The sequence below is a fragment of the Mustela nivalis genome, assembly GCF_964662115.1.
Source record: "Mustela nivalis genome assembly, chromosome: 4".
Classification (NCBI taxonomy): Eukaryota; Metazoa; Chordata; class Mammalia; order Carnivora; family Mustelidae; genus Mustela; species Mustela nivalis.
In genome coordinates, this window is record NC_139023.1 from 148,080,875 (window position 1) to 148,094,694 (window position 13,820).

Genomic DNA, 13,820 nt, shown 5'->3' on the forward strand with positions numbered 1-13,820 from the left:
TGTTTTGTTTGCTTGACCTGCTCTTTGGAAGGAGGGTCACGTTGACCTTGGGCCACTGCCCCGGAAGAAATTGATTGTGTTCTGTTGGGCGCAGGTCAAGAGCCGACGCCAGGCTCGAGCACGGAGGGGTTCGTGGTGACACCAGGGGGCAGTGGGGTAAGGTGTGGGCTCCAGGCCCTACTCCCCTGCGCCTGACCCAAGGGTGACTTTCTAGTGGGGACTAAGGGAAGACCCCTCTTGTGCCCTGTGAGAAACACCAATGGCACTCTCCCAGCTGGCGTGCCAGCCACTGGAGTGCAGGGGGCTTGAATGGTCCTGAGAATGCTGAGGAGGGGTCCCGCAGCTGAACGAGCATCAGCCTTAGCTTTATTTCATCTCTTTACTCACATGCAAGGTGGGTGGGAGATGGAATAGCATGAAGGAACAACACTGCACCAGGAGATGGGGGCTGGGAGAGCCAAGATGGACCAGAAAGGAGGCTGGGGGACTGCCCCTGCAGGAGTTGCGGGGGTGGGGGGTGGGGGGTAGCCGGAAACCAGATAGGCAGCTGAGCAGGGGAGTTTTGGGAAGAACTGAGGAGTAGGGGCCTGGCCTGGGTGTTGCAGGTTTTCTCTGTGTTTGTCAAGGAGAGGTAAGTGGAGTACCTCAAGGCCCAAGGAAACCGGAAGTTCATCCCACTTGGCTTCCTATCTGGGGCCCGCACACCATCCAGAGAGTGTCTGCTTCTGTTAGTGGCTGAGGTTCTGCTCTCTGCGGGCTGGACAGGCGGGGGTGAGGGATGACCTGGGGCCAGGAGCTCGCCCCAGGCTCTGGCATGCAGCTGCTGGCTGTGGATTGCTGGATTCTGAGGTGCGAGGACTCCTGGGCCGTCCAGAGCGGCTCAGAAGCCACTGCGGGACTTCAGGAAGGACTGGGAGGCCAGGCTGGGAAGGGAAGCCGTCCCGCAGCTTCTACATTTCCACAGCAGTCGAGGTGCAAAGCAGCCCAGCTCACTCCCTTCAGTTCACTCTGAGCAAAAGTCCTGTGGGCTGGCCATCACCTGCCCCATGAGTGGGTGGGAGGAGCAAGCTGCAAGCTTGAGTCAAGGATGACCCAGGATACCTTCCTGGTTTGTCGATGTGCATTCAAGGACAGATGGCAGGGACCGCAAAGTGGCCAGACCTCTTGGGGCCAGCTAGAGCGGAGCCCGTTTGCTGCGGGAAGCTGAGGGGGTGTTGCTACAGGTGAGGGAAAGCAAGGGGTTCAAGTGAGCTTCTAGGCAGGTGGGATGACCCAGCTACTTGCATCCAGCCACACCTCCCGCTGCCACCCAAAAGGTCTGACCTGTACCTGTACCTTTTACCCCACTGGGTCCCTGCTTCCCCCTTTCCTTCCAGGGAGGGTCAACCAACGTTAGACCTTCAGGATCAGACTCAAGATACCCGAACCTGCCTTTCCAACCTCCTCCCACAGCTCCCACACTGGAGCTCCATCTCAGCCTGCCTGTTCTAGACACCTTGGGCTCATTCTTGAATCCAAAATGCTGTTCATAGTTCTTCCACCCCCTGAAGCACCCTCTCCTCTCTTCCCCATGCACCCATCCCTGGAGGTCTGTGCATCTGCCCCTTGGATTGCCCCCTCGTGGTCCTCCTGTTACTCAGCGTCTTCAGGGCTCCTGTAGGAGAAACTTACATGGTTTCACATTGTCATCACCATATTGTAACCTTCTGCAGAGCAAGTTCCTCACTTCCTAGTTGCCCAGCATCCAAAACTGGGCTCTGTGCCTGGCAGATTCTCGGCACACAGTACAATAAGTTCAGTGAATTGACCCAAGGAGTCTTCCATGACGGGGCCAGTGTAGGGACTCCACAGAGAGGTGCTTGCAGTCGGATGGCCTTGAACCCAACGTTGTACTAGAGGGAGTGGTGGTTAAAGATGATCAGCAGTGTCACCTTTGGGTCCAAGCAAGGGACAGGAGATCAGATCATTCCAGCCAGGTACGGAGGCAGAAAGAGTCCAACTGTCCCCAGGAAGCAGACGACGATAAATAACCAGAGGAATATCCTATCAATGACCATGGCCACATACTTCCAGTCTTCCTTGACCTGCACATGGAAATGAGCTCACTGTGACAGAGGCCAGGCCTTGGGAGTGGGGAAGTGTCCCACCCATGCACAGTCTCTGTAAGGATGACACTGGGGGCAGCCGTGGCCTCACCGAGACCTGGGGAACCTAAGGTGGTCTCAAGACCCAAACAAGCCTCTCCTAGTGATCCCTGCCTTATCTCACCCCTAGGACGTGAGCCAGAGCCTTTCCATAGACTCTCAAATTTCAGATAAGGGAGGCCAGATGTTCTAGAACCACCAAAGGGCATGGACCTTCCCAGAGGGGTGCAGCGATTTAAACTCAACCCCCTGGCAGTTACAAAATGGCGGAGACTGTGCCCCCACCACAGATCGCCTCTCCCTCACCCCACTCCCAATCCCCCACCCACTGCAGGAGGGGGAGCCACAGAGGTAGGTGGGGATAGGTGTGGCCCTGGGGAAGTCTGGGCGGGTCACAGGGGGCAGGGCTTTGTGGAATTTGGCCTCACGGCCCAAGCAAGCAGGTGGGGTTATCTCCCTGCTCACACGTGAGATAACAATTAATTTTTCCTAACCACTCAACACGGCCACCCACAGGCCTTCCATCCTTCCCTAGGTTGGTAAGAAGTCTGCAATCCCGAGCGGTGCCTGCTGACCTACCTACTAACGCTGGGCTTGACAGGGGCTGGGGCGGGGAGCCCACCAGATACAACCAATGTTCCTTAGGCTTTGTGGGTGAATAGTGACTTCTACAAAATGCCCAGAGCCCACAAACGAATAGAATTGGGAGGAAGCCATCAGGACAAAGGAGGAAAGCTGAGGATGCAGCAGGCTGACTTACGTGGTTTATCGTCGGGTGATATTCCCTTCGCCTCCCTCTGTCCCCTCCCCCCACCACCTATAGGGCGACCGTGCCAAGAATGGCACGGGGAATTTCAGCTTCTGAGGTCCCTCCCTCTCTGGCTTGTTATTCCCCAGATAGCCTTAGCTGGGGTGTTCTTGGCTGCCGTTCTGCCACCTGCCAGCTAGACGTCCTTTATCACAGTTTAGTCCAGATTCCTGAGGGCCATAGCAGAGGGAAACGAGCCCCCATGGAGGAGACTGGGTGGTCTAAACACCTTGGGATGAGAGAGAGCCACCCAGAGGAAGAGCCCCTCTCCCGGCCCCAACTCACCGAAGAGTCAGCATCCTCAGATCTCAGGTGATCGGCGATATAACGCACACCTTCCAGCGCCTTCTGTATGCGAGGTGACAGCAGAAGCCCACCCTGCTGCCACCGGGGGTCTGCCTTGGGACCCGAAGCCCCATGGTGTCGACCACCATGGCTGCAGAGGACACCCAGGCGGGGCAAGGACTGGGCTGCCCACACCCATCTGTCTTCCTCCTCCTCCTCCCTCTCATCCGCATCCACGTTGGTCTCCAGCCAGCGGTAGGAGGAGCTGGGCTTCAGATCTGGAGGGTGCTGGGGCTCCAAGGAGGGCAGGGGCCGGCTCATTAGCAGCCACCGGGGTACACAGTCCAGAAAGGCCACCCGCACCCAGTGGGGCATCGTGTGGGTGCTGGGGGAGCGGTGGTGGACATTGAGGACAAAGACCGTGATGACGATGGAGAGCGTGACAAAGACCATGGTGAAGAGCAGATACTCGCCGATGAGCGGGATGACCAGGGAGGTGGAGGGGATGATGTCGGTGATGAGCAGGAGGAAGACGGTGAGCGAGAGCAGCACGGAGATGCAGAGCGTGATCTTCTCGCCGCAGTCCGAGGGCAGGTAGAAGACGAGCACGGTGAGGCAGGAGAGGAGCAGGCAGGGGATGATGAGGTTGATGGTGTAGAAGAGCGGGAGGCGCCGGATGACGAAGTAGTAGGTGACGTCGGGGTAGATCTCTGCGCAGCAGTCGTACTTCTTGGTGTTGTAGGTGCCAGTGGCGTTGATGATGGCCCACTCTCCGCTCTCCCAGTAGTCCTTCAGGTCCACCGTCTGCTCCATCTGCTCCAGGTCGATCTTGGCCTTGTCGTAGGTCCAGGAGCCAAACTTCATCTTGCAGTTCTGCTGGTCGAAGGGGAAGAAGGTGACGTCGATGCTGCAGGAGCTCTTGTAGATGGCGGGGGGCACCCAGTGCACGGTGCCCGTGGAGAAGACGTGGGCCTTGGTCATGTGGGTCACCGCAAACTCCCCATCTGCACTGGGGAGAGGAGAGGAGCTGGAGGGCCCGGCTCAGCCCACGGGCACCCGAATAACAAAGCCAGACCCGGCCCAGTTGTCGCCATCTGTGCAAGTGCGGGAGGCTCTCCCAGCACACTCACACTCAGAGCTACCTGAGTTGTCTTTCAAACACTATCCTTTTAACGACAAAAGCAGGAATTTTGAAGAATATAGGAAAAGAGCAAGAATTTTAGAAACAACCGCTATTAACACTCTGATATTATACATATATATGTCATCTATATTTGAGTGCCACACACATCATATATATAATTTTCTACATCTTTATAAACACATGGGACAGATAGTCATATGGCCCGTTTGTGTTCACTTAATATTTTAAGGTGATTATTTATATTTTCTCCCCACAGCAGATGGGGAGCGAGGCCCTCGTCTAGGGCCACGTCTTTTCCCACCTGAGATCCTTAGCTCCTGGCTCAGAAGAGACATAACCCCTTTGCTGGTGAAGGAAGCAAGTTCCTCGACTCCACCTGTGTACTGGGCATTTCTGCACCAGCCTCATCTTCTAGGGCCTCTACACAAGCTGTGGGGGATGGAATGTGAGGCACAGGCCTGCCCTTAAGGAACCACAAGGAGCCACGAGGAAATGAGATGCAGCCCTTAACACCTATAACCCAAGGGGGTGGCAAGAGCACCCCAAGGCAGTCCACTTGGGGTGGGGCGAGGCGGGGTCGGACATCCCTTCTGGCTGGAGTGAGCAGGCTCATCCTTAAAGTTGCCAGTGGGACGGGTGGAGAGATGGGGTGGAGGCCACACTAGTGGAGCAAAGGCACGGAATAAGGAACAGAGGAGGGGAGAGATAAAACTCAGTGTGTGCTCAGGCTGGGGGTGGCGGGGGAGGGGGCAGGGCATAGGAAAGGGTGGTGGGAGATGACACTGTGGCATCATGGTGCTGTGGGAGCACTGGGGGAACAGTGGCCATTCACTGGGACTTCCTGAGAGCCTGAGTCCCAATTCCCGCCAGGTGGGATAGTGCTGTGGGCTCTGGGCCCTAATGTTCAAGGAGCCTTCCTTCTCCCTCCAATTTCTTAAAGTCAAGGGAACCAGAGGAGCACACGGGAAGACAGACTTCTTTTCTATGGAGAAGTGCCAGATTAGGAATTGGAAAACGGGAAACTCAGAAGGTTGGAAACAGGAACTTTGACAAACAGGTACACGTCAGGCCGAAGTTTAACCTTTTTTTTTTTGGTCACCACACAGAACTACCACTAGATGGCGACATGTGCCCCATGTGGAGGAAAGAAAGGTGCAATTTCCTCCATCCTCCTGTTTAACCTGGAGTGGAATGTCTGGATGAAGGACACCCTTCTTTAAATGTCTGCAAGAATTTGGTTTGAACTTTTGTCCTAGCCAACAAGTCTCCTGTTATTATCAAGGGACACTGGTCGAAGCTATAATGACGGTCCAAACTTTAGGTTGTATCTGATGTTAGGACTTTGGTCCAGACTTTCCTGCCAGGTGCAAAGGGAGCACAACTAGAAGGATCTTGGGCGCTGGCTCGGGGTTATGGCTCCGCATAAAGATATGCAGGAAGGGGTCCGTAAGTCCAGTGACAACTGCCAACACCAGGCACCTGCAGCTAGACCTTCTGGTAATCCGTGCTGATCTGTGTGTTTATGGACGCAGCTCAGGAAAGAGGGCTTTGGGTCTGACCAGGACTGGGCGGTATAAAGGAATCATTGTCATGACTTTCTCTGAAGACACCAAAACTCAAAAATGGATCTGCCCCCCTTTATTTTTTTGTTTAAAGATAGTTCTTCCAAATTTGGGTCAAATGAGTTAGAAAACCTAGACTGCATGTGTATCTTAGTAGTACAACTTCCAACAACATTGAAAATGATATCTTGTGCTCACAGTTCCCAAAGGACTGGGGCTGCGGTGGCGGAGTTATGGGTATACAGTCCATCTCTTCCAAAATTATTTGACCACATGACTGTTTTTCGTACCTGCTCGTATCTCTGAGAATGGGGGCTCCTTAGAGCTCCACATTAGAAAACTCCGTTAGACAAGCATAACATCAAATACTTTTCAGGTTTTGTTTTCTAAGTGAAGAATTACCTGACACCAAACAGACAAATGAAAGACTAGGTCTCTATCTTTTTTTTTTTTTTTAATTGTGTTGTTGGTGTTCACTGGGACTCTCTTTCCACTCCCCTGCCTTTTATCAGTGTCTCATCATTGTGCTCAAAAATGGCTCCTTTTTGGGTCCTGAATGCAAAGCAACTATAAATAATGTGAGTTTTACAAAATACCCACGCCAAGTGAGTCCGCCCCTTGAGGGTGCTCCCCGGGGATGCTGCTCACCGGTTCCAACAATACCACCCTCCTGCAAAACGCCCACCCTTCGGCATTGCTTTCACAGTCTACACCACCCGATTTTTCAAGGACCAAATCCGTGTCCCATACATACAGTACCATGTGCTAATTTAGACTGGGTTCTCAGTAAGTTTTGGTGGACAAGTGCGAGAAACTAAGGAATCAAGAGGAAAGGAGGAGGGATGAGGATGGGCGAGAGGATGAGTCGAGAAGGAGGCAAGGAAGCTGAGACACGAGGGGGGGGACCGCCCACGTCCAACCCAGCCAGACTTCCCGACACCCGCCCCTCCCGGGAGCCTCCACCGGCTTCCTACTTGTTGTAGAGGACAATGTCAGGGATCCAGATCATCTCCGAAGGGACCCGGAGGGATGTGATGTTGCCGAAGTCAGCCGGGTTCCAGTGCAGCTTGTAGTCGTTCCATTCCTATATGTGGGGAGGGAAGTCCCGTCACCTGGCACCGCCTGCCTTCGGGAGCACCCCCATACACACAAGGGCCTCCCCATACCCACAGAGGAGAAAGGGCCGTGAGACCGGGACAGGGGTCGGAGCTGGGGATCGGGAGTCCAGCCTGGGATAACCAAGCCCGTCTTGCCCCAGCTCTGGTACTCCAAGTCCTGGGCACACCAGGACAATAGGTCCCGCTAGTCCGGCCTCCAGTCCCCGTTCTGCCCCCTAGCGGGAGGATGCTGAAGAGCCACCTCACTCATTTGTAGGAACAACGTTTTTTTAATGCCTCACAGTTTACAAAGGATTTGTACACCCTCCATCTCCGAAGAGACTCCCTGGGAGAGCTGGGGAGGGAATGCTGGGCAGACCGAAGTATCTCCCCATTCGAACAGGTAAGGAAACTGAGGACCAGAGAAGTGAAAACACCCAGCCAGGGTTATGTGGCTGAGACTGGGGAGTCCAGACCGGGAAGTCCACAGTGCTTATAAACTGTGTTCCAGAGCACCCCCCCCCCACCCCCCCACCCCCCGCCTTGGGAAACCCAGCAGGAAGGGGAGGCTCTGGGCCCCAGCCTTGGTTCCAGTAGTAGGTCCAAGCGAATTTCCCCCCCAAAACCAGGATAATATTATTCATTCTCTGAAATGTTCCTTCTCGGCATCATCACAAGTGGTGATCAGTGTGGATTTGCCTACATATTTATTTAATGCTTCTTTAAGTTCTACCAGCCAGGGACAACAGCTGGTTCACTCTGGCTCCCTAGCACCAAGCCCTGGGGCCATGTTCAGGAACCGTGTAGCTCAGCAATGAAAACAATGCCTTCTCCCTCTAAAGCTGTCTGGTTCTAGCTCTGGGACGGAGGGCTTCCCACCTCCCTTCTGGACCTGAAAGAAACAACCAACCCAACAGATAATGACTGGGGTTGCCCCACAAGGCTGTCTTTGCCGCCCAGGGCCTTTTCATAATTAAAATAATAGCTACTAGCATCTATATACCTAGTTTTGTCATAGGCCCTTTAGATGGTTCTTTCCAATCCTCACAACAACCCTCTGGATAAGGATGAAGAGAGTGAAGTGTGGAGGGTACGCTGCTAATAAGTGGCAGCACCGGTTCTTGAATCCTGGCCTCCCCGATTCTGAGCCTGCCCTCGGTCCAGGGGCCATTTTGCTTTTGCACCTCTTCACTAAAATAGTGCTGTAATGCACCCTTGAATAGGATCCCACAATGGAAGGCTTTTCCCCTCCAAAGAATAATTGTGTGACGTTTACACAAAGCATCAACTTGGTAGGGGTCCAGGAAGGAGTGAAGGGAAATAGCATATTCAGGAAGCAGATGCATGCGAGGAAGAGCACTGGTCTAGCTCAGTGGTGTGGTTCCCAAACTCCAAGCACCCAAGTCCCAGGTTCATAATTTTTGACAATATACCTGTGCTGTCTGTATCATCATGTACTCAGTTTTCCCCTTCAAATTTGTTCATGATTTTTAAGATCACCTGAATTTTGAAATTTTACATCAGGGACTTCACTAGAAAATCAAAAGCATTTGGAAATATCCACTAAAATATAAATGTAAGACGATTACAAAAGGATCAGCAAGGCAAGTAAAACCATTCTCATGGAACACTGCCGTTGGTACCCAAACCAGGCTTGGGGAGACACTGACCCAGCAGTGGTATTGACCGTTCACCTGTAGAGGAAGGCTTAGGTGCTCAGAGGACCCCAACTTGCAAAATAAGGAACGTTTAAAACTTTGTAAAATTGTCAGGACTTCTCAGGACATTGACGAACAATTCTGAAAGGGATTGGGCCTCATCGTTGTATTCCCTTTCCCCCAAGTCCATCATCTCTCAAGCTTTCAGGCTTCGACCAACATTTGGAGGGCCTCTGTACCCATGGGTTATAGTAATTGGCAATTAGTTGCCAATGCAGGCAACTGAGGACACTATCTCCATTTAACAGATGAGGAACTACGACTCTGATAGGCTGAATAACTTGCAGAACATCACAGGTTAGTCAGAGGGGCTGGCTGCTGGTTGGCTTGACTCCGGCTCTCATGCTCCTTCCTCTGCTCTCCATCCCAGCCCTTGAAGCCAGGGACACCAGCCCTGGGGGGTGGGGACAGGATAGCAACCTATCCCAGAGCTGGTCCCTGCACTGCAGAACAGTGTGGCTTCCCAAGTCCCTTACCGCTCTGGACCTCTATTTGCAAATCTGTAAAGATGAGCCGTGTGACCTCCTGGCAGCTGCAGGTTGAGCAGTGTCAGAGCGATGGGCTTTATGGCTCTCTCCTAAGCATTCAACTATAAACTCCATGGCCAGTATACAGCCCTGGGGTCACACAAAGGGAAGCATTCATTCAAAAGACTCAAAGTAGTTATGCCAATCCCAGTTTTGATTGTCGTGGGTTTCTGAGTGCCAGCCTCTGAGATAGGAGATGGTCAGTTTTCTAGTGGGGCAGGAAGAGGGAGTAGCGGGGGGTCAAGGAGGCAGAGGGCTAGGTCCTCTTTCTCATTTTCTCCCATCTGTCTATACTTCTGGGCTTAGGGAGGGGCTGGGCAGAGCATGAAGAGGGTCAAGCAGAAAGGAATTTATTCAGCCTCAAATAAAGCCTGTGTCCCCAAGTGCTGCCCCTGAGAATGGTACATCAAAAAGGGCCACACATTCTTTGCCAGGAGTGATGCTGGGCTAGTTTTCAGACCTTAAGAAACCAGCAGCTTCATTTCCTATCTCTTGGGACCCTTGCTCTGGGGTCTCTGAGTTTCCAGGTGAGGCAACCAACTCCCCTGCTGGAGAAAGACACTGAGTATGCCTGAAGAGGGTGAAGGACCCAAGTGGGCCCAGATTCCAGAACCTTCCAGAGCCTTCCAGACATCCCCACTAAGGAATGGACATAGATGACACTATCTTAGACCCTCCAGAGCAGACTAGCCACAGGTTGAATAGCACCAAGTAACACCAGTAGTTGCCATGCAAAGCGGAAGAAGCCGCCCAAACTCCTCGCCATAAAACCATGAGATATGATAAACTGTCACTTTATGCCATTAAGTGTTGGGGTGGTTTGTTAAGCATCATAGACATGGAACACCCAGCATTCTCCTGCAGAAGGAGCCCGGGGTTCCGAGTTGAACACACCTGGGGGGCCCCCCTTTTCTAGCTGAACTACACTCTGCTTCAGGCTTTCCTTAGCTATTCAGTGGGCAGAATGAAACCTTGCCTGGGTTTTCAGTGACTACTCAGAATGAGCTGATCTGCAAACAATGGCTGACATGCAGGAAACGCCTACCCCCAGGAAGGGGATGCCTAGGTTCTGGTAGGTGACCTTCTCGGGTGCCAGACTCAGTCTCAGTGCACACTCCCTACCAGGAGCCATCTGCAATCAGCCAGCTTTGGGAACATCCCAAGTGGCAACTCTCCCCTGAAACGTGAAACGTGAATTCAGAATACCTCTGTTTGTGAGACAGTCCTGGGAGGGTCTGGGGTCCATGGGCTCCCACCCCGACTCTTGCCTCAACCAGGGAAGCGGTTCTCACCTGCTTTAGCCAGACGTTGGTGGTCATCATTTGGTTCTTCTCATCCTGCCCAGTGGAAAGAGTAAGAACAATAGAGCGATGGAGCCAGCCCCCCAAAACAGGGTGGAGTAGGATGGGCTGACGCAGATCCCCTATGCCCCAGAAGGACCTCTCACATGACACCCCAAGCCTAGCCCAACCCTCCACCCCCTCCTGACACAGCCATCCTTACAGATCCTTCAGGAGCACAGAGGCCGCTTGGGTCCTCTGGGTTTGTGTTGAGTGGAACAAACAGGGCACCCAGACAACCCATTGCTGTGGATCAGCGTCCTCTCAGGAGGGTCTCCAGGGCTGGCACAGTGGGAAGGAGAAGGGGTGGAGCTGGGAAGCGGGGGAAGAAGGACCCCGGGAAAGGGACCTGTGGTCTGGGGGCTGATCCCAAAGGGGAGAAGCATGGGGGGACAGGCCCACCACATCGATGAGCTGGGCAATCGACAGCCCGAAGCGCACGATCACCACGTCCGAGGTGTTGGGCACCGGCCGTGCCCAGCGGTTGTAGCCCCTGAAGAGGTGTTTGAAGAGGCGGTCCTCAGCTTGGGGAGGGGAGGCTCGCTGTGCCGACCCTGTGGACGGGAAGGAAGACAGGGGTCTCCGGGAGTCCATGGTGGTGAGTGCCTGGGTCCCTCTCCCGTCGAATCAAAGCCACTCAATCTCGGTTTCCTCATCTGTAAAATGGGGACGCTATCCAGAACCTATCTATCTCTAAACACTGCTGAGGATTAAATATAACAGTGTCTAGTGGAGCTTGATGAAGCAAGCAAGACATGCTTGGAGCTAAAGAAAGGGCACCTACTCTGTGACTGTTAGATAAGAAGCGGGGGGAAGTGCTGGAGAGGGAGGCAGAGGAGTGGGGTGGACCTGACCTGGAGACAAGATGCAACCTTGAACTGAGAAGACCCAAGGGACAGCCGTATGGGGGAGACACCTGGTCCCTGTGGGGCGAGCAGAGGGAGAAGGGCTTCACACGTCTCCAGGAGCCCTTCACTCCCATCCACTTGCCAACGAACTTCTGGCTAATGCTAACCACAAAATCCTCTGCCACTTCAGGCGTCTCCCCCATTTTTGCTGAAGTGGGGAGGTTCAAGGCGACATGCTCAGAGCTGAGATTGCCCAGCCACCTTCCCACCGTGCAGCGAGCTGCTTGGAAGTCCCCTGTGGCTTTGGCAGACTGCCATGAGGTCCCTGCTGGAGATTCCCCCATGCTGCCTGAGAGCCCCCAGGTGTGACGTGATGTCCTAGTGACGACAGCCACTCACCTGCCGGGATCAGAAGGAGCCACCACAAACCGAGCTTCATCATGGACAGGACCGCAGAGTGGGAGGGGCCCATGGCTTCCGAGGACGAGGTCTGGCTTCCGAGGACGAGGTCTGGCTTCCTCTGGACATCAGAAGGAGGGCAGGCAGGGCTGCCCTGGGGCTTGAGGCTCCGACCCGCTTCCCCAGGGAGAGTTCCCGGTGCTAACACCGCAGAGCTCCTGCTGGATTCCACATAGCCCCTCTCATTGTGGAACCTGCGCAAGCCAGGGAAAGGGTCTTAGGGTCCTGCCTCCTTGACACATGCGTGCTTTTGTTCCTCATGCTTTATAGAGCTGAGAAAGGCCGGCAAACAGGCCTCCCAGGAGTAGAGGGCTTGGGGCTCACAGAGGAGCTAACATCTCCCTCTTCTTCTGGCCTGACCTACTAGACAGAGGAAGGTGCAAGATGTGAATGGAGTCCCCATCGTTCTGGCCTGGGTGCGGGGTCTCTAAAACGGAGATGATCGGACCACCCAGGGTGGTCAGTGGAAGAATTCAGGTGCTGTTCACAGCAGCCCAAATTTGAAAGCAGCCAAACGCCGATCAGCTGATGAACACGCATTTGACAGATGGCACGTTCATACGACGGAAGCCCAGGTCATGAAAAGGAATCTAGTGCTGACACCGGCTACGGCAGGGACCAGCCTTGAAAACCTGCCAAGTGCAAGACGTCAGACGCACAAAATGACACATTGTGGGATTCGATGTGTATGAAATACCCAGAGTAGGTAAATCTGTGAGCTCAGAGGGCAGATGAACGGTTGTCGATGGGTGGGGGTGGGGAGGGGAGGGGGGAAAGGAGAGGAGGGAGTGATCGCTAATGGTAGAGGGTTTCTGTTTTGTGGGGCGGAGGGATCAAAATGTTCTGCCGTGATGTAGCGGTGTTGGTTGGACAACTCAGCAAATATACTAAAACTCGCCAAAACGTACATTTTTCGAAGGATGACTTTTATGGTAACGTGAACTGTCTCTCAAAATAGCGGTTATTGGGCGCCTGGGTGGCTCAGTGGGTTAAGCCGCTGCCTTTGGCTCAGGTCGTGATCTCAGGGTCCTGGGATCGAGTCCCGCATCGGGCTCTCTGCTCAGCAGGGAGCCTGCTTCCTCCTCTCTCTCTCTGCCTCTCTTCCTACTTGTGATCTCTCTCTGTCAAATAAATAATTTTAAAAAAATAGCGGTTATTAACAAGATAAATAGACACCATCTGGATTAGTAAAATAAATAAATAAATAAACAGCCAAGTCTCTTTAGACTCTAGGGACGATGAAGGCTAGAACGTGGATAGGTAGGGTTCCAGTGGCAAGAAGGACAGTGATGTGGGGGACGGGAGGGGCGTGTTGAATGTTCCGTAGCAGGGAGAGCTGGAGAAAAGGGTGGTGCCCTCATGAATGGGATCAGTGCCCTTATGAAAGAGATCCCAGAGTGCTCCCTCTCCCCTTCCACTGTGTGAGGACGCGGCAAGAAAGCATCGTCTATGACCCAGGAAGCGGGCTCCTATCAGACACCAAATCTACCAGCACCTTGGACTTGGACGTTCCAGCCTCCAAAACTGTAAGAATAAATGTCTGTTGTTTACAAGCCGCCCAGCCTGTGGTGCTTTTGTTACAGCAGGCCCCATGGACTAAGACAACCAAATTGCTCTTTTCCTATCTTTTGTTCTGTGTATATACAGATCACCTGTGTTATCCCCAGGTGCAGAAATTAGAGGCAATTTTACCTCTTCTTTTTTTTTTTTTTTTAAATTTTATTTATTTGTCAGAGAGAGGGGGAGAGAGAGCACAAGCAGGGGGAGCAGCAGGCACAGAGAGAAGCAGGGAGCCCCATCTGGGACTCGATCCCAGGACCCTCAGATCATGACCTGAGCTGCAAGCAGATACTTAACCGACTGAGCCACCCTGACGTCCCAAATTTTC

At 53.4% G+C, this 13,820-nt stretch overlaps 1 protein-coding gene across 2 annotated transcripts; it reads right to left on the reverse strand.

Annotated features, from left to right (window-relative positions):
• Positions 1–44: 44 nt before the first annotated feature.
• CHRNA2 (cholinergic receptor nicotinic alpha 2 subunit) lies at positions 45–11,945 on the reverse strand (the record flags this gene model as incomplete). Of its 2 annotated transcripts, XM_082729208.1 has the most annotated exons (7): positions 45–2,084; positions 3,238–4,264; positions 5,405–5,425; positions 6,918–7,027; positions 10,578–10,622; positions 11,028–11,179; positions 11,873–11,945. In XM_082729208.1, the coding sequence occupies 7 exons, from the start codon at positions 11,943–11,945 to the stop codon at positions 1,959–1,961; spliced, it is 1,554 nt and encodes a 517-aa protein (XP_082585334.1). In that variant the 3' UTR covers positions 45–1,958. The 2 variants fall into 2 exon arrangements, with proteins under 2 accessions (XP_082585334.1, XP_082585333.1); XM_082729207.1 differs by lacking the exon at positions 5,405–5,425 and having other exon boundaries at positions 3,238–4,246.
• Positions 11,946–13,820: the final 1,875 nt, after the last annotated feature.